We start from the raw sequence: 19552 nt of genomic DNA, 5'->3' as shown, positions 1-19552 counted from the left end.
CCAGCACTCAGGAAACAGACACGCAGCTCTCCAAGTTCAAAGTTAGCCTTGTCTACAGAGCAAGGTTCAGAACAGCCAAGCTTAGGCAGTCAAGAAAACCAAGGAAAACAGAAAGCTGGTGAAGATGTAATTGAACAAGAGGACCATGACCAGCCCCAGCAAGCAACAGAACTTGCCAACTTCGGCCACTTCATTCTACCTTTAGATCAAGGACGGAATTTCCCTTTGAGACTGAGGAAAGGCACCGACTGAGGCCATGAATGTGAGGGATGTCCCTGAATGGACAGCCAGAAAGACCACTGTGCCAGGCAGCCAAGGTTGTACCTTTTGATGGCAGCCTAACTTGGTAATGTGTAAGAGTCAAAAAATCCAAGTAAGTAATAATTTATCCCTAATTTTCAAAACCCTAGCTACAGTATTTGATGATTTTAATATTAAAATTTTCAGAATGTATCGGTTCTACCACCTGTCACTTATAGTTTATTAAAAAGTAAATATTCTCAGATGACACTTAGTTGTCCAGAATTATGCAACAATAAAATACAAAGATAAAATCCTTACTTCAAAGAGTGAATGCATATTCATTCAAAAGTATATATGCATTTTACCAACAACCATATTCACAGGAAAGGATACATACACTACAACGGTTACCACTAGTGATGGTGGATCCAACCCATCATCCTAGCAAAGGGGACACTGAGGCAGGAGGCTGAACAACATGATGCAGTCTCAAAATAAATCAATTTAAATATGAATAAATATTACATATAAAGTAAAAATGAATAAAATGCCAGAACAAAATAAAAAGCATGGGTCTTGAAAATGTCTAAGGTGGTAAAAGACACTTGCCGAGAAGCTTGACAACCTAGCAGTGACACCCAGACCCCATGTATTACTGTGAGGTACTTACTATGTCACATAAATGGCCACCTAATCCTTTTTCTAAGGAGTACACAATGTGTGTGGTCTCAACCTGTGATCCTAGTCCTATAACTGCTTTGCAAAATATATAAATACTCAGGATGCAGAGACACAAGGCTCACCAGAAGATTCAGGGCAGCCTGAGCTACATAGTGAAATTCTCAACATATCAAATAAACACGCATACACACATATGCATGCACACCCTACCCACCCCCACCCTTTCCTACTAAGCAGAAAGAATTGGTATAACATCTGAGAATTAAAATCCTGACTTTTATTCAGGTGTGATAGCGCATGCCTTTGATCCTAGTACTTGGGAGGCACAGACAGGTAGATCTGAGTCAGGGGCCAGCCTGATCTATATAGTGAGTTCCAGGACAGCCAAGGCTACATAGAAAAACCTTGTATTGAAAAGCCCAAAATAAGTAAAAAAATTAAAGCCTGACTTTTTTACCCTCTTTTGGATTTTTGAGACACCGTCTTTCTATATAGCCCTGGCTGTCCTGGAACTTGCTTTGTGGACCAGGGGGCGGGGTGCTCAGCCTCATAAAGATCCACCTGCCTCTGCTTCCTGAAAGCAGAGTCCTCGATTGAAAAGCATGAGCCACAGCACCCGGCCCCCAGCATTGTTTTTTGATGGGTGTTGCTAGGGAGTATTTTGCCTTCGAATCACACACTTGCTCTTAACAAACAAGACTTAAGAAGTTTCTGCAAAAAGCAATCTTACATGCTCAGCATCTGCCTATTTTAATCACTTCTTCCTCTGAGATGAAATATATTCTTTAGTGAAAACATTTTACATGCAGAGGACAACTTAAGAAAATAAAAAGCTCCTGACATACGTTCAAAGGAAAGCAGCCATGCTGGGTCCTGTCTGTGACACAGACATGAATGGCTGCCTGCAAATTCAGTAAGATAAACAATGCCTGCAAACAGCTAGGTGGCCTGGAGCTGTGATCCCAGTGATCAGGAGGCTGAAGCAGGGAAATCATGAGTTCTGAGCCATCCCAGGTGGTGATGTGAGGAGGGCAGAGATAAGGGAGGCAGGATAACAACCCCCCTATGACATCCCTAGGATTCTATCACCAATCTGAGTATTATAGTCCACACTATGTATGACAAAATTACAATATAGAGCTTGCCCCTATTGCCCCTAGCTCAGTGGTAGAAGGCTTCGGTGGTGGTACAAGTCCCTGAGTTCGATCCCCAGTGTGTGTGGTGTGAGGGGGTATGAATGAAGGTGATGTATGCTGCATTCATTATCAAGCACAGCAAATGAATAACTATTCTTTAAAAAATCCCAATCCCTGACCTCACAAACCAAGCCTAACACAATTCTTCATGTATCTGTGTCACTATACAAGATACCTCAAAGAATAAAATCAAGCCAGCCATGATGGTGCGGACCGCCATGCACACCATCCCAGCACTCAGGAGGCAGAGCCAAGCCCACTTCCATGCAGTTAAAGCCAGCTTGGTCTACTTAAGACGTTTCAGGATAACCAGAGTTATACAGTGAAGCCCTGCCTTAAAACACACACACACACACACACACACACACACACACACACACAGAGAGAGAGAGAGAGAGAGAGAGAGAGAGAGAGAGAGAGAGAGAGTTACAATGGACACTTGAATGCAAGTATGAGGAGAAAAGGTAAAAAAAATCTAATACCAATATGGGAGCTGGGGAGAAAACTCCGCAGTTAAGCGCAGTTAAGCTCATCGGCTGCTTTTACAGTGGGCCCAGGTTCAGTTCCAAAAACCCACGTGCCGGCTCCCAACCATCTGTAGCCTCAGGTCCAGGACACTCACCACCTTCTGACTACTGTGAGCACCAGGCATGTGTATGGTGCACATAAATACATGTGGACAAGACACTTATACACATAAATCAATCTAAAAAAACTAAGACCAATTGGCACTATCAAATTTATGTAAGAAAATATTCTCCATAGTGTTTTATCATTTATCAGTGGAAGCCCTAGAATGTTCTGATGAAGAAACTCCAATAACATTATCCTTAATTCTTGATAGATAAATAATCACTTTAATATAAAGTTGTACTTTTGATGAGAAAAACTCATTTTGTTTCAACATCCATTATTATGGATTGAAAATACTGTAAAAAAAACAACAAAGGGATTTTTTTTTTTAAAAATCTTTTATGTTTGTTTGTTTGATGTTTTGTCTGCATGTATGTCTAGGCACCATAGTTATGCATGGTGCCCATGGAAGCCAGAGGAGGGCATCAGATCCTGGGACTGGGCTTATAAACAGTTGTAAGCTACCGTATGGGTGCTGGCACTCAAAGCCCTGTCTTCAGGAAGAGTAGCCAGTGCTTTATCCACTGAGGCATCTCTCCAGCCCCAGAAGGATTTCTTAAAAGGAACTGTGGTGCAAACAGCTACCTTGGCATCTTACACAGGAATCTTCTATGAACAAAGAGAAACAGGCTAAGAATCTAACTCAGCCCTCACGAGGCAGAGGCAGCTGAGCTTCGTGAGTATAAGACCGGTCTGGTCTACACAGTAAGTTCTAGGCCAGCCAGGGCTATATAATGAGGAAATCTTAAAAGAGATTTTAACCCACACACCATACAGATGCATACATTTGGGTACTTTACACGCTTGTTAGTAAATGTTACCATTTTCCCAAAGCCACAGAGAGCACAAGATCATAACGGACTTACTAACCCTGACATCTCTGTCATCAAAGATAGCTCTAGCCATCAGTGATGTGAAAGTCAGGTGTGGGGGAATTCCAGCATGTGGGAAGCCGAGGCAGGAGACTGCCCTGACTTCCAGGCCAGCATGGGCTACACAGGAAGAATGTCTCAAAACAAGTGGAGTCAGCAGACCTCTCTCAGGAACTTCTCAGACTTCCAGCATATCGTGTGAGACTACAAAGATTTAATCGGGTGGGGGTAAACATCGCAAGCTGTATAGATGTTTGTATAGATAATTCATTGAACATTTCAGCACAGCCCAAAATGATTACATCTGATATTATACAGAAACAAAAGCGTATTTACAGAAAAACAGCAAAGCTAAGACCCAAGGCAACAGTAATCATTCTAATTAGACAAATGTAAACAAATATATACACCCTAACCCCACTCCTCTAGAATGCAAGGAAACAGACAATCCAGGGGAATGTAATGTAATGTAATATAATATAATATGCTACTAAGTATAGACGATCTGTCTACCTGTTATCTTAAAACTGATTGACACCATGGGATAATAAATGCCTAAAGTCAGGCAACCATCCAAAGATATTTTACTCGACTGTCACTTACTAAACTTCAACCACATGTTAGTCCCACAAAACAGCATCTGCATGGTAGAAATCACAATTTTCTTCTTATAGATAAATATAGAAGCAGGTTAATGACCTCCAAGATAATTAAAAGGATCAATGACAGTTAGTAGGTCTGAGGAGTAAGTATAAAATGAGTGTGCACCTCCCTAGGTAACACGCCTATTGTACACTAGGCTATTGTTCCCAGGCTTGCTACAAGGAGGAGGAAGTCAAAAATTCAAAAAAATAAAATTATCAGTATATACATATATACGTCTATATCTATATATATACATATATATACATACACACACAGCAGTTATGATGGAACAAAATATTTCATATAATGAAGTAAAAACTTTAAATATGCATATTTTAGGTATAACGAATTGTCCTTTAAGCATCATTTATTTTGCCAGGCGGTGGTGGCGCACGCCTTTAATCCCAGCACATGGGAGGCAGAGGCAAGTGGATCTCTGAGTCCAAGGCCAGCCTGGTCTACAGAATAAATTCCAGGACAACCAGGGCTACACAAAGAAACCTTGACTCAAACAAATAAATCATTTACTTTTACTTACTTAGCTGACAAAACAAAATATAGACGTTTATGGCATTTTACATGATGTTTGCAATACATGTGTATAAGCTAACATCCTCATACATGTATTGCCTCACATTTTTTTGTGGTGAAAATATTTAAAGTCTATCTCAGTGCACTATTAGTAACTGGCCAAGATGCTTTCCCGGTGCTAGTGCCGGAAGTGCTAGGCTACAGGCCCTTACCACATCCCATTCACTTACTCCTCCTGACTGAAATCTCCCTCAGTCCTCAGCCCTGCCTTTCCCAGTTTCCTTCATCCCACCCTCTGTGAGTTGGACCTTTGTGAACTCTAAGTACAAATGACAGGGTAAAGTATTTGATTTTCTATGTCATTCTTGTTTCTTTGAACACAACATTCATCTATACAGCTGCATGTGGAAGAATTTCCAGTCTCCCTGAGCCCAAGCGTGCCCCGTGGCAGCAGACCACAGTCTACCTCGTCACCCCTGATGGAGGCTTAGGGGAATTCCATACCACCACGCATACAAATAAAGTCACAGTGAACACAGAAATACACAAAGTTCTCTGAGGCCTGCTCTCATATTTCTCTAGACATAAATCCAGAAGTGCCATTGCTGGATGTGTATACGGTCTGTCTATTTTGTATCAAGTGTCCATGGTAGCCCATGCCTATAATCCCAAGCACTCAGAAGGCTGAGGCAGGAGGATTGTGAGTTTGAGCACGCCTGGGTTACCATAGAGACCCTGTCTAGTTTCATGAGGAGCCTCCACACTGCTCTCCGTATTGGTTTCCCTGCTTTGTACTCTTACCCACAGCAAGCAAAGGCTCCCTCCGCCCTACATTCTTATGCAGACGTCTTGTGTTTGTGGTAACAGCTAATCTAACAAGCATGAGATGATACCTCTTGACAGCTTTAACTTCCGTAATGATCAATATGCAGTCACACATCAATCAGCAACGGCGCCTGCCTGGAGAGAGGCGTGGCTAGGTGATTTTATCACTGTGAGATCATCACAATCCTAGATGGTACAGCTCAGGACACACCTAGGTGATACTGCATATGTCACCGCCCTTAGGCTTATTTGCCAAGCATCCTACAGTCCTGAAAGGGGAGGTCTCAATAACATGATTATTAAGTATCCAACATTTAAGCACAGAGCAGGAACAGCAAACACACAGTACAAAGGATGAAATGGGAGGCTGGAGAGATGGCTTAGTGGTTAAGAGCACTGGCTGCTCTTCCAAAGGATCTGGGTTTGAGTCCCAGTACCCACATGAGCTCATAACTCCATGAAGTCTTTAACTCCAATCCCAGGGGGTCTGATATCCTTTCCTGAACCCCTCACATCAGCCACATGTGGTACACACACATGCAGGTAAAATAACCATACATATAATATTTAAACAGTGATCTATACAGGCTACTTACTGTAGGAGAAACATACAGAACTAAAGCTGCTTTAGCTGGGTCAGGCAGAGAAGAGTGACTAAGGAAGGGCTGGGATCTCAGATGAACAATAAACAAGTCACAGACCAGGAGCTGGAGTGATGGCTCAGCAGGTAAGAGCACTGGCTACTCTTGTAGCAGGCCCAGAGGTTAAGGTCCCAACATCCACGGGGTGGCTCACAATCAGCTATAACTCCAATTTCCAGGGGATCTAATACTCTTTCCTGGTCTCTATGGGCACCTGTATGCATATGATGCACATAAATTCACAAACACACAGTCACATAGAAATTAAAAATAATTTAAAAAGTGCTTTCAGTCATTAATCAAAACACCATTACTTAGAGCAGTGGTTCTCAGCCTTTCTAATGCTGGGACCCTTTAACACAGTTCCTCGCTGTACTGGCTAGTTTTGTGTCAACTTGACACAGCTGGAGTTATCACAGAGAAAGGAGCTTCAGTTGAGGAAATGCCTCCATGAGATCCAACTGTAAGGCATTTTCTCAATTAGTGATCAAGGGGGAAAGGCCCCTTGTGGGTGGGACCATCTCTGGGCTGGTAGTCTTGGTTCTATAAGAAAGCAGGCTGAGCAAGCCAGGTGAGGCAAGCCAGTAAAGAACATCCCTCCATGGCCTCTGCATCAGCTCCTGCTTCCTGACCTGCTTGAGTTCCAGTCCTGGCTTCCTTGGTGATGAACAGCAGTATGGAAGTGTAAGCCGAATAAACCCTTTCCTCCCCAACTTGCTTCTTGGTCATGATGTTTGTGCAGGAATAGAAACCCTGACTAAGACACTCGCGTTATGGTGACCCCAAGAATAAAACTATTTTTGTTGCTATTTCATAACTGTAATTTTGCTACTGTTATGAGTTGTAATATAAGTATCTGTTTTACAGTGGTCTTTGGGGTCACAACCCACAGGATGAGAACTGTTGATTTAAAGCAAGCTTGCATTGGCTGTGTTTTTCCCTTTGAGAATGTGTACTGAGGTGCTGGCTTCAGCTTTCCATTACAGTAACAAGTCCACTTCAGCTTCTGACAGAGACCTGACATCTGATGGAGAAAGAGCAGGCTGATCGATCTTCAGTTTACAGCTGATCCTTTTTCTGTTGTTCTCACGTGCTGTGTGAGATAAAGGTCTGGTTCCATTCTTCACACAATGTCTAGTGTTCTCAGAACAGTTACTGAAGTCGTTACTCATGCTCATGACATATTTCTGAGCTGACTGCTCTGTGCCATTGGTTCTACAGCATTCTCATCAGACACAGTATCTCGATTACTGTAATTCAGTAGAACAGGTAGGTGATGAAGGGCAGGCGAGGATGCTTAGGGGTTTAAAGGAACTGTGGGCCAACTTAACATGAGTGGGAATGCTGGGATCAGCATAGGAGGAAAGAACCGAACCCTAAAAGTGCCCCTTGACTTCCGCACGTGCACTGTGACATGCCCACATGGCTGAGATGTCCCTTGACTTCCGCACGAGCACTGTGACATGCCCACATGGCTGAGATGTCCCTTGACTTCCACATGTGCACTGTGACATGCCCACATGGCTGAGATGTCCCTTGACTTCCACATGTGCACTGTGACATGCCCACATGGCTGAGATGTCCCTTGACTTCCGCACGTGCACTCTGACATGCCCACATGGCTGAGATGTCCCTTGACTTCCACATGTGCACTGTGACATGCCCACATGGCTGTGGAGCTTGTTCTTCAGAACTGTGAACTCTCAGGCCTGATAAAAATGTTCAGCATAGCAGCCAGACACAAAAATCAACACAGAACTCATTAGCTTTTCGGTCTAGTGATATGAACTTGCTGAGAAAAAGAACTTGAACAATCTGATTAAAGCAGCAACACCAAGGCATAAACCTAAGCGAAGAGCTGGAGGAGCTCTACAAGGAAAGCTTAGAACAGGAAGAAAGCCTAGACATGAAAGAAAGTCTTTGCCAACTATATGCCAGACCGGGTATTAATAATATCTACAATAGATAAAGAACTGCAAAACTCAAACAAAATCAAAACAAACGAAAGCATCCGCTCAATAACTGAGCTAATGAACTGAATGGAATGTTCTGAAGAAACCTGCAAACTGCCATGAAATCCCTGGGAAAGGATTCACTGTCCTCAGCCATCAGGGAATGTGAATTAACAGTGCTTTGGGATTCCATTTCCCCTAGTGAGAGGCTGTCACCAAAAGCAAATTGTCACAAATTCTGGTAAGCATACAGAGGAAGAAGAACCTTTAGACATGGGGCATGAAGGAGGAGAGAGCACACCAGCTCAGCTGCTAGGGAAGTTAGTGCGCAGGTTCCAACTCAAAGAGAACTACTCCGTGACCTGCTGGATCATTCTTGGACCTTAAGCCAACATACCAGACACACGCTTGGCACGTCCATCTTCACTGCGGAGTATTCATTACAGTGAGGAGATCAGACAGCCTAGATGTACAAAACTGTGGCGCACAGATGCCAGAATTTCATACAGTCATGAAGAAAACTGAAATCCTGACACACACGGTAAATAGGTGGAGCTCAAAGTCATTAAGTAAAGGGAAATAAACCACACTCAGAAAGACAAGTGCTATGTATTTATGAGACCTAGACTCCAAATGTGTGTGTGTGTGTGTGTGTGTGTGTGCGCGCGCGCGCATGTGTGCACGAGTACGCACACATGTTTGAAACAAAACTATAAAGAAACTCGTGAGAAGGGAAGCAGGAGCCTAGGGGAAGGCAGACATGCATGACACAAAAGCAGAAAATTATCTGAGGGAAGGAAGTAAGTCTCACACTTCAACTTCCCAGGTACTAGGATTATAAAGAGGAGCCATCACGTCAGGTGAGAAGTATTGCTAACGACCCCTCCAAGGAACAAACAAACAAATGAAACCCCAAGATTGCTGCTACCAGGGATACTGAGGCACAAGGATCACTGAGTCGGGAGCTAGCTTGGCCCAGAAAAAGAGACTCTGGACTTAAAATACCTGGTGAGCTGGACAGGGACAGTTCAATATTAGCAAGTTGTGCGTGAGTAGAGAGGGGAACTCTTCCCTTTAATACCCTAGCAGAGAGGTAATACTGGCGATCAATCCCAAGGCCTTGAGAAGCAAACGCTCTACCACCGAGCCACATCCAGTTCAAAGATCACTAGCACTTTCTAGAATTTCCTTTTCTTCTTTTTTTTTTTGGGGGGGGGGGGGGTTTCGAGACAGGGTTTCTCTGTGTAGCCCTGGCTGTCCTGGAACTCACTTTGTAGACCAGGCTGACCTTGAACTCAGAAATCCGCTGGCCTCTGCCTCCCAAGAGCTGGGATTAAAGCTGTGCGCCACCACGCCTGGCAGAATTTTCTTATCTACTAAATACTTTTTAGAAATTTTCATGAAGAAAACTTCAGAAGACAAAACAATTAAGTGTTCTCTCAAATGTTCTCAGATACACACACACACACACACACACACACACATGTGCGCACAAAGAGTAACTTTATGACCTGTGAGAGATCACACATTTCATTTTCTCCAACGCTGTCCTTTCCACTGGTGATTATATTCCCTACCCTCTGATCAGCCCTGAATGGTCCACATCCTTGTAAGCCTTTACTTACAGTAAGGTGGTATCTTGAGTGTACTTAAGTGAATAGTGACTTTAAAACCTTAAACACTTACAGAGAAACCTCATTTATGCATTTAAGTGCAAAACCCAATGATTTTCTTTTGGTTGCGTTTTTATGGTATAGAGATCAAAACCACAGCCTACAGACAAGCACTCTATCATTGAACTGTAACTGTGCTCCAATGATTTTTAGTTTTTCTCCCAAATAAGTGTTTCTTTTTGTGTGGTCTGCCTTCCTCCCTTCCTTCTTCCCCCCACCACCCCTCTCTCTTTTTTGGTAATATTTATTCCTTAAAGGTATATTTTTATTACTTTTAATTACAAGGCATATGTGCAGGTTACCATGGAGACCACAGGCACTGAAACCCCCTGCAGCTAGAGTTACATACAGGCAGTTGTGAGCTCCCCAAGCAGACTACTGAGAACCGACCTCAGGTCCTCTGCAAGAGCAGTACGTCAGCCCTCTGGCTCTGTGATGTTTAGTGTGTGTGCACACATGCCGCACATATGGAGAAGTGAGAGCATTTTGAAGGGTTAGTTCTCTTCTCCCACTCCATTAGTTCTGGTGTTCACCCTAATTCAGTTGCCAGGCTTGTACCCACCATTTTTGTCCACTGAGCCATGTCACTGGCCCACAGGGTTGTTTTCTCTACATGAACTGTGTGCGTCAGAATCATTCAGGATGTTTATACAAAGAAAGCTTGCATTGGCATCCCTAAGACCTACTGAACTTATCCATCACAGAAGAGCACTGTAAATAATGCTCACTAGCAACTACTTTCTAGAATTGACAAAATGCTATCTGTGTAGAGGACAGACTTGGAATTCAATTATTCTAGAACACAAAAACAGAAAATATGAAGATGCACAGGTATGCTTCTGCAGAGCACAGGTAAAGAAAGCATCATACAGGTTGTGAATGTAGCCTCGACAGTGAGTGGTGCAGAGGACATACCACCAGTATTTGAATATTCACATAATCTCACATAACTCTGTAGCTACCAAGCCTTTAATATAGCATACTTCTATCAAATTAACCTCAGTTATTATTAATTGCAGGGTTTTTTTTTGTGTTGTTTTATTTTTTTGTTTGTTTGTTTGTTTGTTTTTTGAGACAGGGTTCCTCTGTGTAGCCCTGGCTGTTCTGGAACTCACTCTGTAGACCAGGCTGGCCTCGAACTCAGAAATCCGCCTGCCTCTGCCTCCCACGTGCTGGGATTAAAGGCATGCGCCACCACATCCGGCTTTAATTGCAGTTTTTAAGGCCTTAAAAACTATCAATAATAACAATTTAGCTCAATGAAATACATACAGCTGAGACTAACAGAGCCACATGATCCACTGCTTCCAGGAAGCCAAAGAAGTAAAACTTCTGAAAACAGCCCTTGGAAAGAGTGAGTTAGATAGAGTAGCGGGCAGTGGTGGTGCACGGTTGAAGGCCACTGGTGTACAGAGTGAGTTCCAGGGACAGTCAGGGATACACAGAGAAACCCTGTCTCAGAAAAACAGAGAGAAACAAATAAACAAACAAACAAAAAAATCAAACTGAAAGTCAAGCTAAGAAACCAAGGAAAGCACAGCACGGCAACTATATTACCTACAGACAGACAGACAGACAGACAGACAGCTGTGCAAGGGCGAGACAGACAGACAGACAGATGTGCAAGGGCGAGTGGGGTTACGGTGTGCAGTGTAAACATCGTGGATAGTTTACAGAAGTGCACAGTCTCAAAGTACTGAGAGTAGGCGGGTTGGTGGCGCACGCCTGTAATCCCAGCACTCAGGAGGCAGAGGCAGGTGGATTTCTGAGTTCGAGGCCAGCCTGGTCTACAGCGTGAGCTCCAGGACAGCCAGGGCTACACAGAGAAACCCTGTCTCAGAAAACCCACAACCCCCCTCTCTCCTCTCTCAGTATATAGAACCTCAGCACCTCTGTGCAGCTCTGAAGGGTTAATTTGCATAGACTGTGACACTTGCTCCGTCGCTCTGATTTTAGTTCTGCTTTGAGATGGGGGTCTCATGTACCCCGGGTTAGCTTCAAATTCAGTATAGAGTCAAGGACGGTCTCCAAGTACAGATTCCTTGCTTCTTGCCTCTGTGTTCTAGGATCACAGGAATGGACCATTATACTCACGCTTGGCCTGAAACTCATTATGTAGACCAGGCTGGCTTTCAACTCAGAAAGATCCACTTGCCTTTGCCTCTGAATACTGGGAATAAAGGTATTTGCCACCACTTTTGACCAGCGTAAATTTATACATAGAATCAGAATGAATTCATATTAACAGTATATGCATCATTCTTGAAAGGTCCTGACAAGAGAATCCACTACACAGATCACCATGAAGCTACAAGTACATCGGCTTGAATCTACTTGGCAGAACATGTCCCATCTTTACATTCTGCTGTAACAACTACATTATCCTTAGTGCAACAACGATAATGCCGGTATGATCCTTACTGCAGTTACAGAAATAATAGGATACTGTCTTATGGAAAAAAAAAGTTACTTTCCTGAAGACAAAATGTCCAAGTACAGTACAACAGAAGTACTCTTAGATAAAGATAAAAACTTGCAAGTCGTCTAACTGATACCTGCTTTGGCTCCCAGCTGAATGCCACTACAGCTTTAGCTAGCTATAGCCAGTAAGTTCACAGCATAGAATGCATGTCCCTGCCAATGCACACACACTGTATTTATAAGTTAAAGGTATCACGCCTCCGGCCAAAGCCATATGTAAAGTTACTACTTACCCACAGTATACCAACTAGCATCTGTCAATTTGCTGATAATAGCTTCCTGGATAGATCCATCAGATGTCCTTGTTTCTACAATAGCTCCAACCTAAAACATAAAAGCCAGCTTTTCTTACAAGATTTAAAAATACAGACCAAACCCCTTCCACCAACTATGTGATCCAAGTAGGAAATTTTTAATAAATACACAAGCTGGAATGAGGCAGAATTATCAGTTAGGATGCTTCAGTCCTCACTGTGTAATTGGAGCCCAAAGTTCTCTGGCATAATTAAGGGAACTGTTACTTGTATTTTACAAATTAAAGAGAATTTGCATAGTCTAGGATTCAAGTCTGACTAAATATCTTACTTCAGAGTTTGCTCGCCACATTGCACTACCTCCAATAAGCTAAAATGAAACCATAATACAACGAAAAGTCTTGGTTTGCTTTCATCAAAACACTGAGTACAGGACTCAACACTTGGATTTAAGGGACCTTTCAGATAAACGTTCAGCTGGAGAGAGGAACAGGCCAGTGAACCTTCTTTCAGCTTCCAAGCCTTTGTATATCAGATATTAACCAAAGTGGTATTGCGACAAAACAAAGACTTACCACATAAATAGAAATGAATAGAAAATACAATATTGCTATTCGTCAAATTGAATAATGAAACAAATATAGTTTGATAAATCAGAAGAACAGAAAAGTTATGGTAGTTGGCATGTCACAGGCATCATCTTAAATATTGCAACAATGTAAAAAAAAAAAACAAAACAGTAATATAGTCAAACTGGGCATTGCCCCACAGATAGATTTTTGTGAATTCAAGTCTAGCCTGCCCTATATAGTAAGCACCAGGCTAAACAGGGCTACATGGTAAGACTCTGTCTCAAAACAAACAAGTAAGCATGCTTAATATATATGTATATGTATGCACATATTCAGTCCCTAAACTCAAAACAAAAGACAAGAGAAAGCATGACACTCCTGTCAGCCAAGCACAGTGGTAACCTGCAATCCCAGCACTTGGGAGGCAGAGGTCTGTTCTATAGTGTTAGGACAGCCTAGGCTAAGAGACCATCTAAAACACCAACTCAAACAAAACAAGAAAAAAATTAAATAAATAACTAATCCAGCTATGATTGGTGTTCTTAAAGGATGCAATCATTGTAATATCATGAATTTACACTATTATATATCTTTATTTTGTTTTCTGACTCACATGCCTATAAAAAATTCAAGTGTATGTAAGAATGAAGTTTGAAAACTGATGGCATTTACCTATGATTCATATTTTTGATTCTGAACTAGGCAAAAGTACTCTCTCTCTCTTTTCCCACATACGTACTCTTAAAGGGCCCTTTACTTGGTCATCTTGCACCAACTGTGTTGTGTTATCCTGCTTCAGAAGTACCTGGAAAACAAAAGGATCTGGAAGTTACTTTTGAAACAATGTATCTATAATAACCCAGCAGGTGCCTCCTTAATACCCCGTGGTTACCTCTGCAGTAACAGTTATTACACTGTCTTGTATTTATGTTTATCCTCTTTCTCATTAACTGTGAGCTCCTTGAGGGCTGGAGCCCTCTTTCATTACTCTTCCCCTTATAGTTAGCAAGTGTCAGAGCATATTACAGCCACTTAATAACTGCTTGCCCAGTGGACAAAGTATAGATTTATAATCCAGTGATAACTATAAAAATGGAAAACTGCTTCTAGTGTATTTTATCAAGTCAGAAAAAGGTTTTGACTGTCACAAAATATTTTTTAAAACCTTCACATTTTATTGCCTACTTAAAAACAGAGCTCTTGTGGTCCTTAAGCCCCCTGAGGCTGGCCCTGGGGCATATAACTTTAATCCCAGCACTCAGGAGGCAGACAGCCAGGTGGATATCTATGAGTTTAAGGTCAGCCTGGTCTACACAGAGTTCCAGGACAGCCAAAGCTACATAAAGAAACTTTGTCTCAAGAAAAAAGTCTTATGATACAACTAGAAGCAATTCAGTCATACCAAAGTATCCCCCTGGACGCTCTTGTCCCTTCAGTTCCACCACACATACAGGGAAAAAGCACAGCAGAGTAAGAAATGCTGGATAATGGGAGTGCATGAGAAGTCCTAAAATAATTATCATATTATTTTAAATAAACAACTAAGAGTCACAATATATATATGTATATTTTAAAGGTTAAAACTGTCAATGACTCTCAAATATTCAGCGGTCTACATTTCTACTTTACAAAGTTAAAAGGCTATATGAAATGAAGAAGATAAAAATGTCAAATGGCATCCTAACAAGCAAGTGTCACTAGCAGATTCATACTTGGGTCTACTGACTACTTGAGTCACAGTCTCTGAGACCAAGGCCTTCTAAATCTTGATTGTATTTGAAACTTTAGGCTTGTTAAATTAGTCCTAGAGGTTTTCACTCAGAATCTTTGCGATAGAGTCCTGAAAATGTTCACTTTGAGTAAGTTCTTCAGCTGGGCGAATGCTCCTGGTCTGGAAGGCACATCCTGAGCGCCAGTACACTAGCTCACTCACTAGCTCACTCACTAGCTCACTCGTCTGTCATTTATTCATCCACATTCCAGAGACTCTGTGTGACCACTAGACATGAAGCCCTCCTGTATGAATCAGGAATAGAAACAGAAACTCTGAGCTGTCCTCTCCTTTTCACAGTACTTAACTCTGGTAAGAAAACAGATATGGGGCTGGAGAGATGGCTCAGAGGTTAAGAACACTGGCTGTTCTTCAAGAGGTCCTGAGTTCAATTCCCAGCAACCACATGGTGGCTCACAACCATCTGTAATAAGATCTCTTGCCCTCTTCTGGTCTGTAGGTGTATACATGCAGGAGACTGCTACAAATATAATAAACAAATCTTAAATAAATAAATGAAATCAAATATGTACCTGAGTAGAGCATATCACAAACTGTAGAAACATGATTATAATAATACTAACAATCATACAATGACGAGCACAACACAGTGTGGAAGACTGTAGACAGTGTGTGCAGAGTTATCAAGGACTTTCACGAATCATCTTTTATGGCTTTACAATGTTAAGAATAGTTATATACATGAAGATGCTCTTGTACCTACATTAGCAGAGTATGCAGAACAGCAGACAGGGGCTAGCGATGTGGCTCACGTGGTAAAGGGTGTCTGACATGAACGAAGCTGAATCCTACCATCAATGCTGTAAAAACCAGCGTGCTGCCTCAGCCTATGATCCTAGCACTTGGGAATGGAAGCAAGAGGATCAAGTTCAAACTCATTCTCAGATGCTTAGTGAGGCTGAGACTGTGCTGGGCTACATGAGACCCCTATCTCAAAAAGAAAAAAAAAAAAAGATTTATAGGAAAACAATGTGTAAACAGATTTCTCAAAAGTTGCAGGTCTTTATCCACCCATCCTTTTCTGTATTTCCTAATTCTACTGGAAATGTATTTATTAACTTTAGCTTTCCCTGGTCTTAAAAATCAGCGCCTTGGCCAACCATAGAGGCTGACGCCTGTAATCCCAACACTCAGGAGGCAAAGGCAGGATGGTCACCAGAAATTGTCTAAAAAAAGTCAGACACACACACACACACACACACACACACACACGTGCACACACGCGCGTCAACTCCATGAATCATTTTTAATGTTATCTTGAAAACATAATTTTACTTCTTTGTTCTTCCTAATCACTGAAACTGTCATTATCTGATTAGGAAAGGGAGACACCAAATTATAGCCCAAGTACACTCCTACAAACAGGAATGATCCAAATAACACAAGCATCACACCTTGGTATCCTGAAATGAAGCCATCTGGAATCATTTCTCAGCTCGAGTTCTTTATTTTTCAGTTCTTAATACACTCTTTCAGTTTAGTATGCAATGATACTTGCCCCAGCACTGATTCAACAGAAAGCTGACAATGTTCAACCTTTCCCTCTGGGCTACCATGAACTGTAATCTTTTCAATGTACTGAGCCTGCTGCACAACAGGAGTGACTCTTGTCCCTACTCTGCCTTCTGTCACTCGAAGTACACCAAATAACCCGCTTTGTGTCCTCAGAGACAAACAGCCAGACAAGCCTGGGCTGTCTTACAAAGCCTTCGCGCATTTACCTTGACTTTCACCAGCCTTTTCACAGTCTTGATCTTTGCCTCACAGAAGGCCCCTCGGTACTTGGCACTGACATCAGTTCCCACTGTCAGGTAGGCAGGCTCATCTGCCGCCTGTGAAGAAAGAACAGAGATGCCAAACATCACTACTGGTCGCCTTTACCCGACCTCTAACAGCACCAAAAGGAACTACATCTAAAGTCACTAGAACATTGAAATTATTTGCTTAACAACAAATAATAATTTGCAAAATCCTCCTAAAGCAAACAACTTATTAACACTATTTCATTTTACGTACTCATTTCCTGATGACGGAAAAGTTGTAACTGGGAACTACCAGTAGGAAAAAAAGGGTTTTGTTTTTGTTTTTTGTTTTTTGTTTTTTGTTTTTTTTGAAGTACATGTTTTAAAAAATTCTACAGTTTAATATATAAGAGATAGAAAGAAATAAACAGAAGAAATGTATTTATAATGAATGTCTCATAAATTTTATTAGTTTGGGGCCCCCAGGTGATTCTATTTTCTAGGTTAAAGAGAAATACTGCTACAAAGTTAATATTAACAATACATAATTAAATGCTTAGTGAGACAGCTTAGGAAAGTAACATCTTCTTTTGTTTGCTTTGGGGTTTTGGGACAAGGTGCAGGCTGTCTCTGCCTCCTAAATACTGGGATTACAGGCCAGGGCCAGCAAGCCTGGCTAAGCCATTATCTTTTGATACAATGTATCTCTAGACACAAGAAACTAAGAAACCTCTTTCCAAAATTGCTTTGGCTGAAGGTTGCAAATGAAAGGTTTAAATCTAAGTTCAACAGATGAAAACTGATAGCTAAAGGCTGCAGCCTTTTCTAGTTTACAGCTTTGATCTCAGTATACTTAAAATAATTTTTATTTAGACATTAGTAGCTGGGCATGGTAGGAGGTGGAGGCAGAGGCAACAAGATCTCTTTAAATTCTATGCCAGCATGTTCTCTGTTACATAGAGATATCATGGAAAACAAAACAATTAAAAAAAGAAAGAAAGAAAGAAAGAAAGAAAGAAAGAAAAGAAAGAAAACACCCATTTACAGGAAATAGTCATGATCAGAATTATACATTGAAATATGTAAGAAACTTCCATTTATACATCATTTTAATCTTGAGAGTAACAGACAACTGCTATTTCAGTCTGTGATGTTACCTAATTCAAAAGCTGTATGTATCATGCAACCAATTCAACATTATATGTACAAAGATATCAATGTTAACTTTAAATATTTTAAGTAGGAAACAAATTTTCATTTTCCCAAGTTATATTAAAGGAAGTTGTGTCACTCCAAAATAAAAAAAAATATATAAGAGGAAGTTTGAGAATTTCAGAAAGTAATATACTTAAACCGAGTCAGGCAATGGTATAGCATGCTCATCCTGCCAGCACTTGGGCAGACGCAGGAGGACGTCAAGGGAGTTCAAGGTCAGCCTTGAGAGTCTACATCGTGAGTTCCAGGCTAGCCCGGGTAAAGTATACTGTTTCAAAATAACCGAAACAAAAACAACTATATATTTTCTATTTACACACACGCACACACACACCGAACACTAAGTACAACGTTAATCATGCACGTTTAAATGTCAGTCTACTTAAAAAGAATAAAAAATGAAGAGGAATACTTTTTGGTAAGTATCTGACCAGAAACAAACAAGAGCCACAGTATCCTACCGAATTCTGAGGAATGTTATGAAAGCTTTCTTTCCCTTCAAGCAGGCTGCCACTGATGTTTGTAAGATTAGGAAGCTTCAAAAGCTACACATAGAATCCACGTTTTAAGATATATATTATGAAGACTGAACTAATCAATCTAAATATTGTCATCACCTTAGTTTACTTTCTTTCCCCAAAAATATACAGAACTATCTCTCTTACTCAAGCTACATAACATGTCTTTTAGAAAATGGCATTGGTAGTGGAAAGGGGGAAGTATAGGTTTTAAAGAAAGCAAAAGCAAAGCAAAACAAAAAAACCTTGCAAAAACCAAAGCAGGACAAAAGCTTTTCTTCTTGAAAGGTGTTTTTGACACTGAAGTGTTTGAAAATCGAAAGACTGCACCGATCTTCTCAAAGTGCTAACTGCTAGAGAGTGTTGGACCGCCTGCATTTATACACACACACACACACACACATTCGAACACGCACACACACACACACACACCCCTCACCCATTCACATGTCATTTTCCTTAAAGTGCTTCTTAGTAAAGAAATCAATTCTAAGTAACAAAAAGCTGCCATTCCACAACTGCAGCCTCCGGACTGGCAGCGTCCGGGGCACAAGGCTAAGAAGAAGAGTTGGCTCCACTTACCTTCATCTTGACTGGTGACCTGTGGGGTTCCAGCTTCCTCGAGTTCTCTTCCCGGGCGCTAGAGCCAAAGCAGGGAAAAGAGAGGCAGAGGATCAGTCCAAGGCGGGGTGAGACCCGGAAAGAAAGTAAACAAATGCAGGCGGGGAGGGGCCGAGCTCCGCGGCCCCCGGGACAGACCCCCGTCGGGCAGCCAAAGCCTGGCGGGCAGTGAGCCCCACGCGCGCCAAAGGGCAGCGCGTCCCGCCCCTGCCCGGCCGGCCGGCCCACCGCGCCCCCGCCTCGTCGGCCACTCGCAGCCCCCTGCGCCCCGGCCTCCCGGGTCCGCGCCCCGCCGGGCCCCGACTCTAGCGCGCGCCCCGCCTCCGCCGCTCGGCCCCCTTGGCCCGCCCCGGCCCGGCCCGCGGCGGCGGCAACGGAGTGTCACGGCGCCATTGCTCTCCTGCCTCCGCTCTGCACCATGTCAGGAAGGAGAAGCGCTCCTTCACCCGGGGGGCAGGGGCGGCG

The 19552-nt window shown here is 42.3% G+C and overlaps 1 protein-coding gene across 3 annotated transcripts in view; it reads right to left on the bottom strand.

The window, feature by feature from the left end:
* The window catches only part of Arid4a (AT rich interactive domain 4A (RBP1-like)), an 84271-nt gene that overhangs the window by 63155 nt on the left and 1564 nt on the right, over positions 1-19552 (bottom strand). For 2 of the 3 annotated variants that reach the window (XM_011244105.2, NM_001081195.1), the window contains exons 2-5: positions 19049-19106; positions 16713-16823; positions 13939-14004; positions 12607-12697 (exon numbers count right to left, since the gene is read on the bottom strand). In XM_011244105.2, coding sequence (XP_011242407.1) covers positions 12607-12697; positions 13939-14004; positions 16713-16823; positions 19049-19054 — 274 coding nt within the window. In that variant the 5' untranslated portion in view covers positions 19055-19106. Of the gene's footprint in view, positions 1-12606; positions 12698-13938; positions 14005-16712; positions 16824-19048; positions 19328-19552 lie in introns of those variants that run through there. The other variant, XM_017315057.2, reaches the window with a different exon arrangement.

Source organism: Mus musculus, chromosome 12 (genome assembly GCF_000001635.26).
Source record: "Mus musculus strain C57BL/6J chromosome 12, GRCm38.p6 C57BL/6J".
Classification (NCBI taxonomy): domain Eukaryota; kingdom Metazoa; phylum Chordata; class Mammalia; order Rodentia; family Muridae; genus Mus; species Mus musculus.
Note: the sequence above shows the minus strand (reverse complement) of the source record. Positions and strands in the feature narration are given on the sequence as shown.